This window comes from Delphinapterus leucas, chromosome 8, assembly GCF_059928025.1.
Source record: "Delphinapterus leucas isolate spDelLeu-1000000601 "Yukka" chromosome 8, BTC_Dleu_Yukka2, whole genome shotgun sequence".
Lineage (NCBI taxonomy): Eukaryota > Metazoa > Chordata > Mammalia > Artiodactyla > Monodontidae > Delphinapterus > Delphinapterus leucas.
The window spans coordinates 66,060,198-66,079,877 of record NC_143136.1 but is presented as its reverse complement, the minus strand read 5'-3'; the positions used below and the strand labels follow the sequence as shown (position 1 = coordinate 66,079,877).

The following is a 19,680-nucleotide window of genomic DNA, read 5'->3' as shown; positions in this document are numbered from 1 at the left end:
AATATACCACTCTGGTAGGGGATGGTGATAATGCGGGAGGTTATATATGTGGGGGGGGCAGGGAGCATGTGGAAATTTTTCTGCCTTCCTTTCAATTTTTATGTAAACCTAAAACTGTTCTAAAAAATAGTCTTTAAATAAATATTTAAAAATTTGGACTGTGTAACCTAAGGCACCTTACCATTTTTGGGACTTCCACACAATAAGTGGGAAATGAAGGTGGTTTGTTCTAGACTTCTTCGAAATTATCTTTTATATCCATTAGAGTTTTAGCTTAATATTTCTAAGTCAGTTACTGTGGACTGAATTGTGTTCCCTCAAAATTAATATTTTGAAGCCCTAACTCCCAATGTGACTCTATTTGGAGATATGTCCTGTGAAGTAGTGATAAAGATTAAGTGAGGTCATAAGGGTGCAATCTTAATCCAGCAGCACTGGTGCTCTTCTAAGAAGAAGAGAGACCAGAGCTATTTATCCATATGCCCATGCATTGAGGAACGGCCAAGTGAGGACACAGAAGGCAGCTATCCACACCCAAAGGTGAGAGCTCTCCCCAGACACTGACCCTCCTAGCACCTTGACCTTGGACTTTCCGGTCTCCAGAAATGTGAGAAAATACATTTGGATTGTTTCAGCCACCCAGTGTGTGGTACATTGTTATGGCAGCCTGGAAGATTAATATGCAGATCAGTGTAATTTTAATCGGAGGAATGAAGTAGACTATTTCTTGTTGCTCAGTTCTCTTCCATGTAAGTGAGCTAATGAGTATGGTGTCAGATATACAGAATGCATAAACAAAGATTATGAATTCAATTCTCAGCTATACCCCCTCATTAGCTACATGATCTTAAACTTCCTAAGCTAGTTTTCTTATCTGAAAAGTTAGAAAAGTAGCACATCCTTTTGAGGTTATTACAAGGATTAAATGTGATGATGCTTGTTCATTTCTTGGATCATTCATTCATTCATTATCTAACAAATATCCATTACTTAGGATGAGAAAACTTACACATATACTATATTATTCTTCAATTTATTAATCACCTCACTGAGCTTAAATCTTTGGTTCTTCAATGAAAAAATATTTTATATGATGGCAAAAATATTCTACGTGGAGAATATATAATCATAAATACAGGCAATATAATACAAGTATACACATATACATTTATACCCACCCACATCTATAAAATCTTACCTCTTTGCTTTCTTCCAGATCTGATTCACTACTAAAGTCCTCTGTGTTTAAATTTTCAAAGTCAGACTCTCCTACAGCAATCGGTACAGTCACAGTAAGACTGGGGTTGTTTATGAACGACATGTAATCACTTTCATCGATAATGTATTTTTCAACACTGCTGCCAGTTCCTATTCCACTTGTGGTTCCATTTACATCTTTAAGATAGTCAAGATCTTTCCCAATTTCTGTTGTATGATTGGACATACAACTGTCTTTCTTGTTGTTTAGATCATCAAGTGGTTTAATTTCATCTAAAATCTTTTGTTTTCTAATGAAGGACTGTTGAATAAATTCATATATTTTTCTCTTCACATAAGCTATTCCCTTGTGCATCCTATCCACAGCAATTTGGAGATTGTTCATTTCATTATCATCGTCAGTGGCTGCAAGGTTGTCTGCACTAAATGAGCTCAGGAGCAAGGCCAAAAAGAGGTTCAGGACCTTAAAAATAATACAAACATCATTATAATCTCACCCCAATGTGAAGAAGAGCAGATTGAGATCACTTATTTCTTGAAGTGTGGAGGAAACTATAAGTTCTAACAACTAGACAAGAAACACCACAGCACAGTGATCAGAAGTTGGGTGATCTAGGGACTTCCCTGGTGGCACAGTGGTTAAGAATCTGCCTGCCAATGCAGGGGACATGGGTTCGATCCCTGGTTCGGGAAGATCCCACATGCCGTGGAGCAACTAAGCCCGTGCGCCACAACTACTGAAGCCCGTGTGCCTAGAGCCCATGCTCCGCAGCAAGAGAAGCCACTGCAAGGAGAAGCTCACACACTGCAACAAAGAGTAGCCCCCGCTAGCTGCAACTATAGAAAGCCCGCACACAGAAATGAAGACCCAACACAGCCAAAATTAATTAATTAATTAATTAAAAAAAAAAAAAAGAAATTGGATGATCTGAATTTGTGGTCTGGTTCAATAGCTACTTCACTGTTCATCCATGGGCAAAGACATGATTTCTGTTGGTCTCAAGTTCCCCTACTTATAAAATGAAGATGCTGAATGAGCTGACCTATGGCTTTACTAAATTTAAAATTGTATGAATATAAGAAACAAGATTTATACATCTTCTATATAAGAGTTCTAAACCTAAAATTCATTAGTGTTTAAAATTATGCATTTAAATGCATTTTAGTTTCTTTTTTGATGAAGAGAGATATTAAATTGGATATTAATTGAAAAATAACCATTATGACCCAGAACGAGAATTATGAGCTTAACATAGGCACCAACACATGTTTTCTTGATCTACTGCATTTCTCATACTCCACTGTTCACTAATTAGGCAACTGTTCATAATCAGTCACTAATATTTCCATGAGACTGTAATATTAATGTACATACCCTTTGGAGTATATTATATATTTCTATACTATAACAGTAATGTTCCAAACTTAAGAGAAAGGATTGATCAGTTACTCCATTTGGGTAATCTCAGGCATCATTAGCCAACCTGTTTGGTTAATAGAGCCACTAAAGGATTGGTTAATCCAGGTTGGTTCACGCATCTGCCATATGACATAGAGTGACTGAATGCTAACTACCATGAAGGGGCAAGGAAAAGGTGAAATAACTAGGAACATTTAAAGGCACCACTTTTTAGTACTATACTGTCAAGTAAGACTGGGCTTTCTCTAAGTTTACTCTTCAGACTTCTCCCTTCCTTGGATCTGAATTTATGAAATGTTCCCAACATTTCCTACTAGACCTGTCTTCAATATGATACTCTATTGGAATTCATATAATAAATATGATGAAATGATTGACAAAATGGAGTTGAGTATAAATATTGTATGGTCACTGCTATATGGTTGTATTGCCAAAGTGAGACTGTAAGTGTATCAAAGGTAATAGACTTTCAAAATTAATAATCATAGTCTTTGTTTTGGACAAAATGGTCATCATTTCATTATGCTCTTAATGTATTTCTGAAACACATTTCTTAAATGGGTACCTACCACCAGGTTTCCAATGACCATGACCATCATGAAGACAGTAAGGCACATAGCTTGACCGGCGACCTCCATGCAGTCCCACATGGTCTCTATCCACTCTCCACACAGCACTCGGAACACAATCAGGAAGGAGTGGAAGAAGTCATTCATGTGCCAACGTGGGAGCTTACACTCACTGTTGATCTTACAGACACAATCTTTGTAGCTTTTACCAAAGAGCTGCATGCCGACCACAGCAAAAATGAAGACGATGATGGCCAACACCAAGGTTAGATTTCCCAGAGCCCCCACTGAATTGCCGATGATCTTTATTAGCATATTTAATGTTGGCCAAGATTTTGCCAACTTGAAAACTCGGAGCTGGAAAATTAAAAAAATAATGTATATTATTATGATCAATCTTTAAAAGCATTACATATATTGAGCTTTACTAAGAAGTGATTAAAATTGAATTTCTTACAACATCTGCTATGCAGATGTTATGACTAAGCATGGTGACGGATGTTAACTGGACTTACTGTAGTGATCATTTTGCAATATATACAAATATTGGATCATATGTTGTATACCTGAAACTAATATATTGTTATATCAATTATACCTCAATAAGAAAGATATATCTATAACAAAAGACATTAAAAAAAAAAAGCTAGTGGATATCCTGGACCACTACTGATTGCAGAACTTACAATCTACCCACTACTGACTGAAGAACTTACAATCTACCAATCTTCACTGGGGAAATATGCAAGAGCCACCTTGCATTCTTGCACTTTGCTTTCCAAACTTTTAAATCCATCCACCTCTGGACGTTAACCAATTAGAAATGACCTGGCGCCACTGCACTGTCATAGCACCACTCTCCGAAGCAAAAGGCATGGAGAGCAGGCTGTCTGGATGTCTTTGTGTCAGTGCTTGTCTTTACTCCAAGACACACTTCCTAATCTATCAAGGACAGAGAGCTGTGAGCAAATGTTGCACTTTACCAAATAAGAAGTAAAGGTCTTCCCATCGGGAGCTTCTTGTCTAAAAACAAAACAAAACAAACAAAAAAACCAAAACAAAAAGACTCTCTTACATCTGCCCTGCCCTTGATCACTTTCAGGTGCATGGCTAATTTTTGGACTCCTCCTAGGAAGAATCTGATTCTTCCATATTTTAACCCTGAGAGTGGATTTTTAATGATTACTTGGGGACCAACTGTCCTTAATTCGTTTTGTGAAGGTGGTTGTAAGGCATACCAGGCCTGACACTAATATTAACATGTGATCTCAATGATCTCTGCTCAAAGATACTCATTTGTCAATAGCATGCAAAGTACCATCACATTGAGCCCTGCTGTAAGTAGAGAAAAGTGTTTATTATTCATAATGCTCCTTTGGAGCACTGACATAGCTAGATGTACCTGCATTTAAAAACCTGGAATACTTCCCATGACTTTATAATTCTTTCCCTGATTTGCAAGGACATATATGTGAAGCAGTGGACATAGCAAGTAATCCTACAGATTTCTCTTGTCTGATTTTGGGAAGGAGCATATTTTCCAGAGGTAGAATTAGGAAGAGTTTCTACATACACATCTTATATCTGATTGTCATCCACCACTATAAAAGGGTGTTTATATTTTCAAAGCACTATTAAAATGTGATACATTTTCATTAAAATATTTTCTTAGATCCAGAAATATTAACTATAGTCATATCTAGAAACAATAATTAGTCAGAAAGGTAACTGAGGAATATATGAAACTTTATGTGACTAGGATTTTTGCAATAAAGGTTTTTCTAAATAAGTGGGAACAATTTTTTTTTCCATTTAGGGACTGTTTTTGACAATGCACATGTCACACAAAAACTTAAAATGTTAATGGTGTGTGGTAAAACCTATGATGTAAAACCTATGATGCTTGTTGGAAAGGTTTTTGTCTTTGTGCTGTTTTGTTTTGTTTTGTTTTACCAATCGGAATGAACGGAGAACTGATAATCCTTCCACGTTGGCCAGGCCAAGTTCTACCAGGCTAAGCGTTACAATAAAACCATCAAAGATATTCCAGCCTTCTTGGAAATAATAGTAAGGATCCATGGCAATAATTTTCAGAAACATTTCTGCTGTAAAGATCCCAGTGAAAACCTAAGATAAAAACAAAGTTACTCTAATTCCATCAGATAATGATAAAGTAGAATGACATAATATTTGCTCTTAGAATAAATGTTTATACTAGTAATGATTATATTACTAGCTTACATTTGCATAGTAATTTATAGTTGATGAAAAGCTCTCATATAAGTTATTTCATTTTATCCTCAACAGAAACGCTATTAAACACATAATGCAGGTATTATAACCATGACTTTACAGATGAGGAAACAGGTCTTCAGATGGGTGCAATGATTTGCCGAATATCAACTAGAAAACGGCAAAACTAGTATTGAGAGCAAATCTATTTTTAACCAGTGTTCTTTCCATCACATCAAACTGAATTTTCCTTCAGACTTCATACAGCACAGCTACTGACAAGATTTTCCCATAAACAGTTTTATGTATCTATAAGCTTATTCACATTTCCCTCTAATCAGATAGTTGTCATTATACATATGTAACTATATTATAATATGTGCATTACTATTATCAGTATTTGTTATGCACATGAAAAAAATTAATTTACTTCCATAGTATTGGGTTGGCCAATCCTCTTATGTAACATCTTACAGAAAAATCCGAACAAACTTTTTGGTTAAACTTATATAAATACTAAAGCTTTAAAAACAGAAATACTATAATTCAGGATGCTTTACATGTTTTGCTTTCCACCATCAAAAACCTTAAACCCTAAAACAAATATTATGGAAAATGCATACATTATTTTAGAGACCATTCTTTCAGCAAATAAAAGCTAATATTCCTATGTTGAGTCAACAGACAAACACTTTAATAATTTATGTTTTTTAAGCACAGAAGAGAAAGAATTTAGTGGCAACCTTCACCAAAAGTGGCACTGTTAATCATATAATACACAAAATGTACTGGACGTTTTCAATATTTTATGGATTTGATCTAAAATAGACGGATTAAACAATACATGGTCTACCTAGATCCTGGAAGCGGAAAAGCTGGAGACATTTCTGAGTTGTTAAACTATTGCTTACAATGATGATGACTAAGCAAGATAAAAAGATCTGCAATTTTATTTTAGCCTTCTACAGGTAGGGAAACTGTGATAACATCATTTCAAAAAGTGTGTCCTTAAACTATGGACTGCTTCTGTAGCTTGAAATAGTTATAAATATCAATATTGACTTTTCAAGTAGTACTGTAGGCCTGTGCCTATTGCTCTCTCTCTCAGTTTCTGCTTTGATCTTAAGGGCTGTTATTTTTGGTAAAAGTAGGATATATCCAGCTAGATATAATTCCCATCTTTTGGGAGCCAGGAGGTAGAAAGGGTGGTGGAAAGACTGCTGTAAGTTATTAAATGTAAAGAGTTTCTCAAACAGAAAGTTTGAAGACTGAACACATTTACCTTCCAATATGCTTACCAAGTTTCCTACTGTAAGCACATTATTGAAATGGTCCGTCATGGGATAGTGTTCCATGGCCATGAACAGAGTATTTAAGACAATACAGATGGTGATGGCCAGGTCAACAAATGGGTCCATCACAACCAGGTTGACAATATGTTTCACTTTTAACCAATGTGGCGAGCAGTCCCAGATTAAGAACATGTTGGAAAATTTATACCAACAGGGTGGGCATTTCTGCCTGGATTCTTCAAGTTCTAGATTTAAAAAAAAATAAATAAAAACAGACACCAAAAGATATTGTTACACACATATATTCCTTTCAAATCGACTAGACTTCTTTTTAGTAACCAACACATTTCCATTTGCAACAGTCAACCTCTTTTATACTTGATTTAAAAAAACTATACAATTTAATCTTTAGACGGCCCAAAATATTTCTTCACACATAAACATAGAACAGAGGTAGCAAAGAATGGTTTTCTTCTCTTATGCATTGATCCTGTGGTTCCATACTTTGCCTTAAGTTAAGTGAATGGTCTTTTAAATGAAGTCTCAATAAGAATATGGGTTGGAGTAGTGTAGACTGTGTGTAATCCTATGTTAATGTCTGGCTATGGTGTCATCCTCAGGCTGTAAGAGATAGGACAGAGAGATAGGGTAGAGCCAAGAATCATCTTTTCAATTTGTTTTTATTTTGTGAGAATGACCCACTCCTCCCCTCCAATCTTGAGAGTATTTAGGAAGTCCTACGCTAAGTGGAACAGAAGAGAGGAACACCATGACTAATGGGATTAGAAACCCCTAACAGAAATGCTTTATTCTGCATTTTCAAGGAGTTGCCACACACAGGATACATTCTTTAGTTTCAATATCACGGAATTTAAATAACTTTTTTTTAAAGCTTCTAGAATACAGGAGTAATTATAACAAATAACTCTTAAATAAGACCTGTTACGTTCTCTTTAGAATACACTGCTTCCAACTCACAGAGACATTCGTTTCGAATGAGACAATATAAGCTCAGTGAAAACAACTGAAACGGAAATGGAATTTGTTACAAACCTTCTACTGTATTTGTTAAAATGCTGGCTATGCTCATTGCTCTTTGCCTTTGAGAAGGATCTTCTAGAAAGTCCATGGAAACATGAAAAGAACTTGACCTTCTCTTTCTCATTTCAGTTTCAGTGGTTGTTCCCTGTAAAGAAAATGCTAATGTATTAAATGATTAACTTGAGCAATATGATAAGTGAACAACCAATGTGACGCTGTGAAATTCATGAAACACATGCGACATGCACGTTCATAGTTAACTGGTGATGGCAGATATTGCTGACTTATTGTATCATTAGCCTGGAATGTCCAAACTGTTACCCATTTACTCATACAGCAAAAACTGAGGGTTGTTTTTCTTTTCCCCTCTGATTTCATAATTTTATGAGACATAATGTAATTTGGATACGATTGATAAATTTGTGAGAGACATATTTAACAATTTCCTTATTTCTGAACTAATAGTAAAAAGTAGTAACTTGAAACGACATCTAAATGATCAAGGCATTTTATGTTGAGAAGGTAGCCCTTTATTTTTAAAGAAATACAAATATTTACAACACTCGTAGCTGCCATCTCATTTTCTGGACACAAGACATAGATGATCATTGACAACACAAACTGTATGTTAAAAAAATAACAACACATGCTGCATGGACAACAGTTTCATCCAGGGTACCAAAGCAATAAGTCATCTAATTCTGACTTAGTCATGCCTCACCATGCTGATATATTTCCAAGTCTAATAAGAGGCAGCATGTGTTTAGAAATTCCTCATCTGGGTATACATTCACAAACACATAACATATCTTTGTACACAGACAATTCTTTTATCTGCCTGTATTAATATTTTTATTTGTGTCTCTTCATTCAGATTAGTTTTGAGAAGACCTATATCAGCATTTTTTTTAGTAAGACAAATATGAGTACTAGAAATTTTAAGATAATATTGAAGCTATCTATTTAGGCACAGTGTTCTTGAAAATCTTCTAAACTAAAGCAGAGCTATATTGAAGAGTCCGTTGGAAAGATTTATTATACACCCTTTACAGTTAAACATAAGAATCGTTCATTTACTCTTACACCAGAGCTTTAGAGGATGTCCTGCTGTCTAAGTTCAGCATGGGTATATAGCAAATCCTCCAACTGGAAGCAGTCATTTACTATTGTGTTTAATTTATCCTTAGCACGTTTAATAAGTAAATGCATTCAGGTGTTATGCAAGAAGGTGCCGAAGCCTTAAGTTTTAGTTGGATATTCTCTTAAAGATATTAAAAGATGCAGGTGCATTCACAGCTTGACCAACCAGGTATCATTCTCAAGGGGTTCCATTCTGTAGAAACACTGGCTGGTGCAGCAATAATGAGCCAGCCATGCCTGAACTATTTAAAACTTCCTTACATTGTCATCAGTAGCTGGCTTATCTATTATCACCTCTGGTAGAAGCTGTCCAACAGGCGATGTAGGAACTGAAGGTCCACCAACCAAGGAAACCACACCATTGCAATCCACAGTGCTGTGCATCTTCCCATTGGCTGGAAACACGGCCAGCATCCGGGACGACCTACTGGTCTGACTCAGGTTACTGTTGCGTCGCTCTCCATGTCGTTGGGGCACAAATAAGGAGTCTCTGCGGCTTTCATTATCCTCGAAGGTGCTGTGTTCATCATCAGCAAAGTCATTCTCTGATCCCACATCCTTTGCTCGCCCTCTGAAGCTGAAAAGGCTTGTTCTGCTATTTCGCCTTGGAGAAAATAAGGAGCCACGGATGCTCAACAAAGACTAAAAGTTTGAAACCAAAAACAAATAATAATAAAATCATATTAATATGGCCAATTGGAATCTGCTTTTATTTTGCAAGATTAAGTTGAAGGGGACTTCAGCATTCAAAACAGAATGTGACTCATCCTTTTTTGACTAACATTCTCGTTTTATGTGCATTTGGATTAAAATAAATTACTTTTCTAAGAGACGATTTCTAGCTCTTGAGATTAATGACTGGGGAGATAGATTGCAACTTAAAGATATTGAAAAACAAAACCCTGAACCACCATATTTCATATTCAAAAGCAAGCATCTTTAGTACCTTACTATGGACATTGTAAACACTCAATAAATATCAGTAGTATGACCTTAACAGGGGCACATTTGTTTCCGTTGCTCTTTCCCTTCAAGAAATTCTAACACTTTTCACGAATTGTTTTAGTCCATCTTTCTAAAATCACTTTAAATTAATTATTGTTCTTGTTTCAGCTAAAAGGCACAGTGTTGTTGGAACTTGAAGACTTCTGAAATTCAGAGTGATGTGCTTTTTGATAAAGTATACCATGACGAATATTTTCAGAAGCATGCATGATAGTTTATAAAGTAGTCAGGGATGAAAAAACAATATAAAATAACCAAAGAGTTGTAGATTACTGAACAGTTATCTACAATTTTTTTTCTCATTAAAAAGGCTGCAGACCAGAAAGATGAAATGTCATTAGTTACAACAAGTACCAGCAGACAGGTCCAGGTGAGAATCTGGGTCCCCTGACTTTCAATGCAGTGTTATCTCAACTACACCCCACTGTAGATTTACCTGTGCAAACTAAGATTTTCTCATAACTATGTACAGAAAGGATAGGTTTAAATATAATAAACACAGCAGTCAATTCAGTTGATAAAAACTCATAAGTTGAGTAAGGCCCGCGGAATTGGCGAACTGTGTGGAAGGAGCGGGATCTGTAGAGCTCAGCAGCGGCGAGGTACAAAACAAAGAATCGCTTTGCACAAAGCCAGAAGGGATACACTGAAAGAATTATCAGAAAAGAATAATACATAGATTGCTTTGGCTGGGCTTCCGGGAAGATGGCGGAAGAGTAAGACGCGGAGATCACCTTCCTCCCCACAGATACACCAGAAATACATCTACACGTGGAACAACCCCTACAGAACACCTACTGAATGCTGGCAGACCTCAGACCTCCCAAAACGCAAGAAACCCCCACGTACCTGGGTAGGGCAAAAGAAAAAAGAATAAACAGAGACAAAAGGATAGGGACGGGACCTGCACCAGTGGGAGGGAGATGTGAAAGAGGAAAGGTTTCCACACACTAGGAAGCCCCTTCACGGGCAAAGACTGCGGGTGGCAGAGGGGGGAAGCTTCGAAGCCGTGGAGGAGAGCACAGCAACAGGGGTGCAGAGGGCAAAGCGGGGATATTCTCGCACAGAGGATCAGGGCCGACCGGCACTCACCAGCCCGAGAGGTTTGTCTGCTCACCTGCCGGGGCAGGCAGGGCTGCGAGCTGAGGCTCGGGCTTCGGTCGGAGCGCCGGAAGAGGGCTGGGGTTGGCTGCGTGAACACAGCCTGCAGGGGTTTAGTGCACCACGGCTAGCCGCCGGGAGGGAGTCGGGGAAAAGTCTGGACCTGCCGAAAAAGCAAGAGACTTTTTCTTCCCTCTTTGTTTCCTGGTGCTCGAGGAGAGGGGATTAAGAGCGCTGCTTAAAGGAGCTCCAGAGACGGGCGCGAGCCGCGGCTAAAAGCGCGGACCCCAAAGATGGGCATGAGACGCTAAGGCTGCTGCTGCTGCCACCAAGAAGCCTGTGTGCGAGCTCAGGTCACTATTCACACTTCCCCTCCCGAGAGCCTGTGCAGCCCGCCACTGCCAGGGTCCCGGGATCCAGGGACAACTTCCCGGGGAAAACGCAAAGCGCGCCTCAGGCTGGTGCAACGTCACGCTGGCGCAACGTCACGCTGGCCTCTGCCGCTGCAGGCTTGCGCCGCACTCCGTGCCCCTCCCTCCCCCCGGCCTGAGTGAGCCAGAGCCCCCGAATCAGCGGCACCTTTAACCCCGTTCTGTCTGACCGAAGAACAGACGCCCTCCGGCGACCTACACTTAGAGGCGGGGCCAAATCCAAAACTGAGCCCCTGGGAGCTGTGAGAACAAAGAACAGAAAGGGAAATCTCTCCCAGCAGCCTCAGAAGCAGCGGATTAAAGCTCCACAATCAACTTGATGTACTCTGCATCTGTGGAATACATGAATAGACAACGAATCATCCCAAATTGAGGAGGTGGACTTTGAGAGCAAGATTTATGATTTTTTCCCCTTTTCCTCTTTTTGTGAGTGTGTATGTGTATGCTTCTGTGTGAGATTTTGTCTGAATAGCTTTGCTTCCACCATTTGTCCTAGGGCTCTATCCTTCCTTTTATTTTTTAAAAAAATTTTTTTTCTTTTTTTAATTATTTTTTTTTATTTTAATAACTTTATTATATTTTATCTTACTTTATTTTATTTTACTTTATCTTCTTTCTTTCTTTCCTTCCTTCCTTCCCTCCTTCCTCCCTCCCTCCTTTCTTTCTCTTTCTTTTCTTTCTTTCTTTCTTTCTTTCTTTCTTCTACTAATTATTTCTTTTTACTTTTTCTCCCTTTTATTCTTAGCCGTGTGGATGAAAGGCTCTTGGTGCTGCAGCCAGGAGTCAGTGCTGTGCCTCTGAGGTGGGACAGCCAACTTCAGGACACTGGTCCACAAGAGACCTCCCAGCTCCACATAACATCAAATGGCAAAAATCTCCCAGAGATCTCCATCTCAACACCAGCACCCAGCTTCACTCAACGACCAGCAAGCTACAGTGCTGGACATCCTATGCCAAACAACTAGCAAGACAGGAACACAACCCCACCCATTAGCAGAGAGGCTGCCTAAAATCATAATAAGGCCACAGACACCCCAAAACACACCACCAGACGTGAACCTGCCCACTAGAGAGACAAGATCCAGCCTCATCCACCACAACACAGGCACTAGTCCCCTCCACCAGGAAGCCTACACAACCCACTGAACCAACCTTCGCCACTGGAGACAGACATCAAAAACAATGGGAACTACGAACGTGCAGCCTGCAAAAAGGAGACCCCAAACACAGTAAGATAAGCAAAATGAGAAGACAGAAAAACACACAGCAGATGAAGGAGCAAGATAAAAACCCACCAGACCTAACAAGAGGAAATAGGCAGTCTACCTGAAAAAGAATTCAGAATAATGATAGTAAAGATGATCCAAAATCTTGGTAATAGAATGGACAAACTGCAAGAAACATTTAACAAGGATCTAGAAGAACTAAAGATGAAACAAACAACGATGAACAACACAATAAATGAAATTAAAAGTACTCTAGATGGGATCAATAGCAGAATAACTGAGGCAGAAGAACGGATAAGTGACCAGGAAGATAAAATAGTGGAAATAACTACTGCAGAGCAGAATAAAGAAAAAAGAATGAAAAGAATTGAGGACAGTCTCAGAGACCTCTGGGACAACGTTAAACGTACCAACATTCGAATTATAGGGGTTCCAGAAGACGAAGAGAAAAAGAAAGGGGCTGAGAAAATATTTGAAGAGATTATAGTTGAAAACTTCCCTAATATGGGAAAGGAAATAGTTAATCAAGTCCAGGAAGCACAGAGAGTCCCGTACAGGATAAATCCAAGGAGAAATATGCCAAGACACATATTAATCAAAGTGTCAAAAATTAAATACAAAGAAAACATATTAAAAGCAGCAAGGGAAAAACAACAAATAACACACAAGGGAATCCCCATAAGGTTAACAGCTGATCTCTCAGCAGAAACTCTGCAAGCCAGAACGGACTGGCAGGACATATTTAAAGTGATGAAGGAGAAAAACCTGCAACCAAGATTACTCTACCCAGCAAGGATCTCATTCAGATTTGATGGACAAATGAAAACCTTTACAGACAAGCAAAAGCTGAGAGAGTTCAGCACCACCAAACCAGCTTTACAACAACTGCTAAAGGAACTTCTCTAGGCAAGAAACACAAGAGAAGGAAAAGACCTACAATAATGAACCCAAAACAATTAAGAAAATGGTAATAGGGACATACATATCAATAATTACCTTAAATGTAAATGGACTAAATGCTCCCACCAAGAGACACAGATTGGCTGAATGGATACAAAAACAAGACCCATATATTTGCTGTCTACAAGAGACCCACTTCAGAGCTAGAGACACATACAGACTGAAAGTAAGGGGATGGAAAAAGATATTTCATGCAAATTGAAACCAAAAGAAAGCTGGAATAGCAATTCTCATATCAGACAAAATAGACTTTAAAATAAAGACTGTTAGAAGAGACAAAGAAGGACACTACATAATGATCAAGGGATTGATCCAAGAAGATATAACAATCGTAAATATTTATGCACCCAACATAGAAGCACCTCAATACATAAGGCAAATACTAACGGCCATAATAGGGGAAATCTACAGTAACACATTCATAGTAGGGGACTTTAACACCCCACTTACACCAATGGGTGGATCATCCAAAATGAAAATAAATAAGGAAACACAAGCTTTAAATGATACATTAAACAAGATGGACTTAATTGATATTTATAGGACATTCCATCCAAAAACAACAGAATACACATTTTTCTCAAGTGCTCATGGAACATTCTCCAGGATAGATCATATCTTGGGTCACAAGTCAAGCCTTGGTAAATTTAAGAAAATTGAAATTGTTTCAACTATCTTTTCCGACCACAACACTATGAAACTAGATATCAATTACAGGAAAAGATCTGTAAAAAATACAAACACATGGAGGCTAAACAATACATTACTTAATAACGAAGTGATCAGTGAAGAAATCAAAGAGGAAATTAAAAAATACCTAGAAACAAATGACAATGGAGACACGACGACCCAAAATCTATGGGATGCAGCAAAAGCAGTTCTAAGAGGGAAGTTTATAGCAATACAATCCTACCTTAAGAAACAGGAAACATCTCGAATAAACAACCTAACCTTGCACCTAAAGCAATTAGAGAAAGAAGAACAAAAAACTCCCAAAATTAGCAGAAGAAAAGAAATCATAAAAATCAGATCAGAAATAAATGGAAAAGAAATGAAGGAAATGATAGCAAAGATCAATAAAACTAAAAGCTGGTTCTTTGAGAAGATAAACAAAATTCATAAACCATTAGCCAGACTCATCAAGAAAAACAGGGAGAAGACTCAACACAATAGAATTAGAAATGAAAAAGGAGAAGTAACAACTGACACTGCAGAAATACAAAAGATCATGAGAGATTACTACAAGCAACTCTATGCCAATAAAATGGACAACCTGGAAGAAATGGACAAATTCTTAGAAATGCACAAACTGCCAAGACTGAATCAGGAAGAAATAGAAAATACGAACAGACCAATCACAAGCACTGAAATTGAAACTGTGATTAAAAATCTTGCAACAAACAAAAGCCCAGGACCAGATGGCTTCACAGGCAAATTCTATCAAATATTTAGAGAAGAGCTAACAGCTATCCTTCTCAAACACTTCCAAAATATAGCAGAGGGAGGAACACTCCCAACTCATTCTACGAGGCCACCATCACCTTGATACCAAAACCAGACAAGGATGTCAGAAAGAAAGAAAACTACGGGCCAATATCACTGATGAACATAGATGCAAAAATCCTCAACAAAATACTAGCAAACAGAATCCAACAGCACATTAAAAGGATCATACACCATGATCAAGTGGGGTTTATTCCAGGAATGCAAGGATTCTTCAATATACGCAAATCAAACAATGTGATAAACCATATTAACAAATTGAAGGAGAAAAACCATATGATCATCTCAATAGATGCAGAGAAAGCTTTTGACAAAATTTAACACCGATTTATGATAAAAACCATGCAGAAAGTAGGCATAGAGGGAACTTTCCTCAACATAATAAAGGCCATATATGACAAGCCCACAGCCAACATCATCCTCAATGGTGAAAAACTGAAAGCATTTCCACTAAGATCAGGAACAAGACAAGGTTGCCCAGTCTCACCACTCTTACTCAACATAGTTTTGGAAGTTTTAGCCACAGCAATCAGAGAAGAAAAGGAAATAAAAGGAATCCAAATCGGAAAAGAAGAAGTAAAGCTGTCACTGTTTGCAAATGACATGATACTATACATAGAGAATCCTAAAGATGCTACCAGAAAACTACTAGAGCTAATCAATGAATTTGGTAAAGTAGCAGGATACAAAATTAATGCCCAGAAATCTCTAGCATTGCTACACACTAATGATGAAAAATCTGAAAGTGAAATCAAGAAAACACTCCCATTTACCATTGCAACAAAAAGAATAAAATATCTAGGAATAAACCTACCTAAGGAGACAAAAGACCTGTATGCAGAAAATTATAAGACACTGATGAAATAAATTAAAGATGATACAAACAGATGGAGAGATATACCATGTTCTTGGATTGGACGAATCAACATTGTGAAAATGACTCTACTACCTAAAGCAATCTACAGATTCAATGCAATCCCTATCAAACTACCAATGGCAATTTTCACAGAACTAGAACCAAAAATTTCACAATTTGTATGGAAACACAAAAGACCCCGAATAGCCAAAGCAATCTTGAGAAAGAAAAATGGAGCTGGAAGGATCAGGCTCCCTGACTTCAGACTATACTACAAAGCTAAGTAATCAAGACAGTATGGTACTGGCACAAAAACAGAAAGATAGATCAATGGAACAGGATAGAAAGCCCGGAGATAAACCCACGCACATATGGTCACCTTATCTTTGATAAAGGAGGCAGGAATGTACAGTGGAGAAAGGACAACCTCTTCAATAAGTGGTGCTGGGAAAACTGGACAGCTACATGTAAAAGTATGAGATTAGATCACCCCCTAACACCATACACAAAAATAAGCTCAAAATGGATTAAAGACCTAAATGTAAGGCCAGAAACTGTCAAACTCTTAGAGGAACACAGAGGCAGAACACTCTATGACATAAATCACAACAAGATCCTTTTTGACCCACCTCCTAGAGAAATGGAAATTAAAACAAAAAGAAAAAAATGGGACGTAATGAAACTTCAAAGCTTTTGCACAGCAAAAGAAACCATAAACAAGACCAAAAGACAACCCTCAGACTGGGAGAAAATATTTGCAAATGAAACAACTGACAAAGGATTAATCTCCAAAATTTACAAGCAGCTCATGCAGCTCAATAACAAAAAAACAAACAACCCAATCCAAAAATGGGCAGAAGACCTAAATAGACATTTCTCCAAAGAAGATATACAGACTGCCAACAAACACATGAAAGAATGCTCAACATCATTAATCATTAGAGAAATGCAAATCAAAACTACCATGAGATATCATCTCACACCGGTCAGAATGGGCATCATCAAAAAATCTAGAAACAATAAATGCTGGAGAGGGTGTGGAGAAAAGGGAACCCTCTTGTACTGTTGGTGGGAATGTAAATTGATACAGCCACTGTGGAGAACAGTATGGAGGTTCCTTAAAAAACTACAAACAGAACTACCATATGACCCAGCAATCCCACTACTGGGCATATATCCTGAGAAAACCATAATTCAAAAAGAGTCATGTACCAAAATGTTCATTGCAGCTCTATTTACAATAGCCCGGAGATGGAATCAACCTAAGTGTCCATCATTGGATGAATGAATAAAGAAGATGTGGCACATATATACAATGGACTATTACTCAGCCATAAAAAGAAAGGAAATTGAGCTATTTGTAATGAGGTGGATAGACCTAGAGTCTGTCATACAGAGTGAAGTAAGTCAGAAAGAGAGAGACAAATACCGTATGCTAACACATATATATGGAATTTAAGGAAAAAAATGTCATGAAGAATCTAGGGGTAAGACAGGAATAAAGACACAGACCTACTAGAGAATGGACTTGAGGATATGGGGAGGGGGTAGGGTAAGCTGTGACAAAGCGAGAGAGAGGCATGGACATATATTCAGTACCAAACGTAAGGTAGATAGCTAGTGGGAAGCAGCCGCATAGCACAGGGAGATCAGCTCCGTGCTTTGTGACCGCCTGGGGGGTGGGATAGGGAGGGCGGGAGGGAAGGAGACGCAAGAGGGAAGGGATATGGGAACATATGTATATATATAACTGATTCACTTTGTTATAAAGCAGAAACTAACACACCATTGTAAAGCAATTATACTCCAATAAAGATTTTAAAAAATTCATAAGTTGTATTTAATTCCTACCCCTCTCTTCAGTATTCTAATTTCCATCCATGCATCATTTAACTCAGCAGTGCCATACCTGGTGTGGGGAGGAGTACCTCTTTTCATATGTCAACCGATTCCCTTCTATGGAGAAGCGAAACCCTTTCCTCCTGATGCTGTCTTCAGATTCAGATTTATGGAATTCATCGTCATCTTTCTCTTCTCCACCAGACTGCTCTTTCTGTTTTCTTTTCTTTCTCCGATTTCTTCTTTCCTTTGCACTCTTGGAACTCAACTTGGAGGCTTCAGATGAGCTGTCTGAGAGCCCGCCTGCTGCACTAGGTTCTCTGGAATGCACTGAGGCAGTTACAGCCGCTGCCTGCTACATTGAGGAGAAATGGTCTTAGCATGGAACTAGAGAAGACTTTACCTTTAAGAAAATAGCTAAAGTATCTGCAAAGCATTTTAAAAATAATTTAGCTGACTCCAGCTAATCTTACATCGAAGAAACTCTGCAAGTATAAAAGAAAAATTTTTTCTTTCCATCTAATAAAGGCTTTTAGAGTTAATTTGGTTTTCTTTGTGCTAACATTGATTACATTTGTATGATGTTTTACAGACTGCATATTCAAAAGGATCAATCAGACAAGAACATAAATTCATATTACTTTTGGGATTTGATTTACTCTAAAAATTGGTATGTAATTAGCACTGTCTTTTTTTTTTTTTTTTTCCACTGAAAAAAAACTGGAGCATGGAAGAAAAGCTGATCAGTAACTTGGGGTCTAATCCAAAGATAGGAGGAATGAGATAAAGAGCTGAGATCCTCTTTCCAGTTATTGAAACAGGGTTGTCCAATATTATCAATAAAATTTATGGAAGGTGATAAAATCCCTTCCTTACCCCTCCACAATACTCTATTCAGAAGACTGGAGAAGGGAGGGTCAGAAGTTTCGGCTAAGCAAGACAAGATGTTCAGTTCTCCAAAGACCATCCCCAGCTTCTTTAATTCGGCACTGGTTCTTGCTGGCCACATGGTCATGGGATGAAAACAATGCTTTTTGATCACAACTTGTACTAGCCCTAGGTTGGCACTTTTTGATTATTATCATTTTTCCAAGACTACTCTCAATACAAGGACTCTTGCAAATAAATTAATACTCCCCAAATAACTTTCTTCTTTAGTAAAGGCAGTGAGTTTCGATGCTGAACGGAAAGAGTAAGGAAAGATGGAAGGGATAAGAAGGGCATTTTATTGTACTGTGAGTACTGACACCTCACTATAAGAACAAGTAATTCTTAGGTTCCCCGATCTCCATAAAAATTGGTGACTTTCATATGCTTATTGGATACTGCTGTATCAGAGAACATTACAATAGTCAATCACTTTCTTATTTATGTAAGAAAGGCAATTAAGCAACCACATTAAAAGACAACATAGTTTTGGTTAAAGAAAGTAATAGACAATCTTCTAAGAACCACATGAACATCGTTTTATATAATAACCAATAAACTTTTTTCTAAGAAAAGATGATTTCTTAGGATTTTCTTCTAATGCCAGTATACTCATTCAGTAAGTTTCTCACCTGAGAAGACCCCAAAATCACATTTTCCCTTGTATTCTAAAAATTTTAAGATGATTAAAATAGCATGAGAGAGTTCTATTGTGGTCCACATCGTAAACATCTTAGAGTAATTAAACTAAATAACTTATAGATGACGAAAACAATGTAGAAATCCTTACTAATCCCCTATACTACCAGCTTCTCTTAAGTACAATTATCTGTCTCTCACTTTCTCTCCAGTATTTTTGTAACAACCAAAACAATAAAGAAGGTTTGTACCATGAGACAGGACATATTTGATTTGGTGAA

At 37.8% G+C, this 19,680-nt stretch overlaps 1 protein-coding gene across 1 annotated transcript in view; it reads right to left on the bottom strand.

The window, feature by feature from the left end:
• Positions 1 to 19,680, bottom strand: part of SCN1A (sodium voltage-gated channel alpha subunit 1) — a 96,224-nt gene that overhangs the window by 49,505 nt on the left and 27,039 nt on the right. The window contains exons 10-16 of the mRNA XM_022569939.3: positions 17,904 to 18,188; positions 9,174 to 9,554; positions 7,785 to 7,917; positions 6,738 to 6,976; positions 5,161 to 5,334; positions 3,208 to 3,564; positions 1,199 to 1,681 (exon numbers count right to left, since the gene is read on the bottom strand). Of these exons, the coding sequence (XP_022425647.1) occupies positions 1,199 to 1,681; positions 3,208 to 3,564; positions 5,161 to 5,334; positions 6,738 to 6,976; positions 7,785 to 7,917; positions 9,174 to 9,554; positions 17,904 to 18,188 (2,052 nt within the window). The remainder of the gene's footprint in view (positions 1 to 1,198; positions 1,682 to 3,207; positions 3,565 to 5,160; positions 5,335 to 6,737; positions 6,977 to 7,784; positions 7,918 to 9,173; positions 9,555 to 17,903; positions 18,189 to 19,680) is intronic.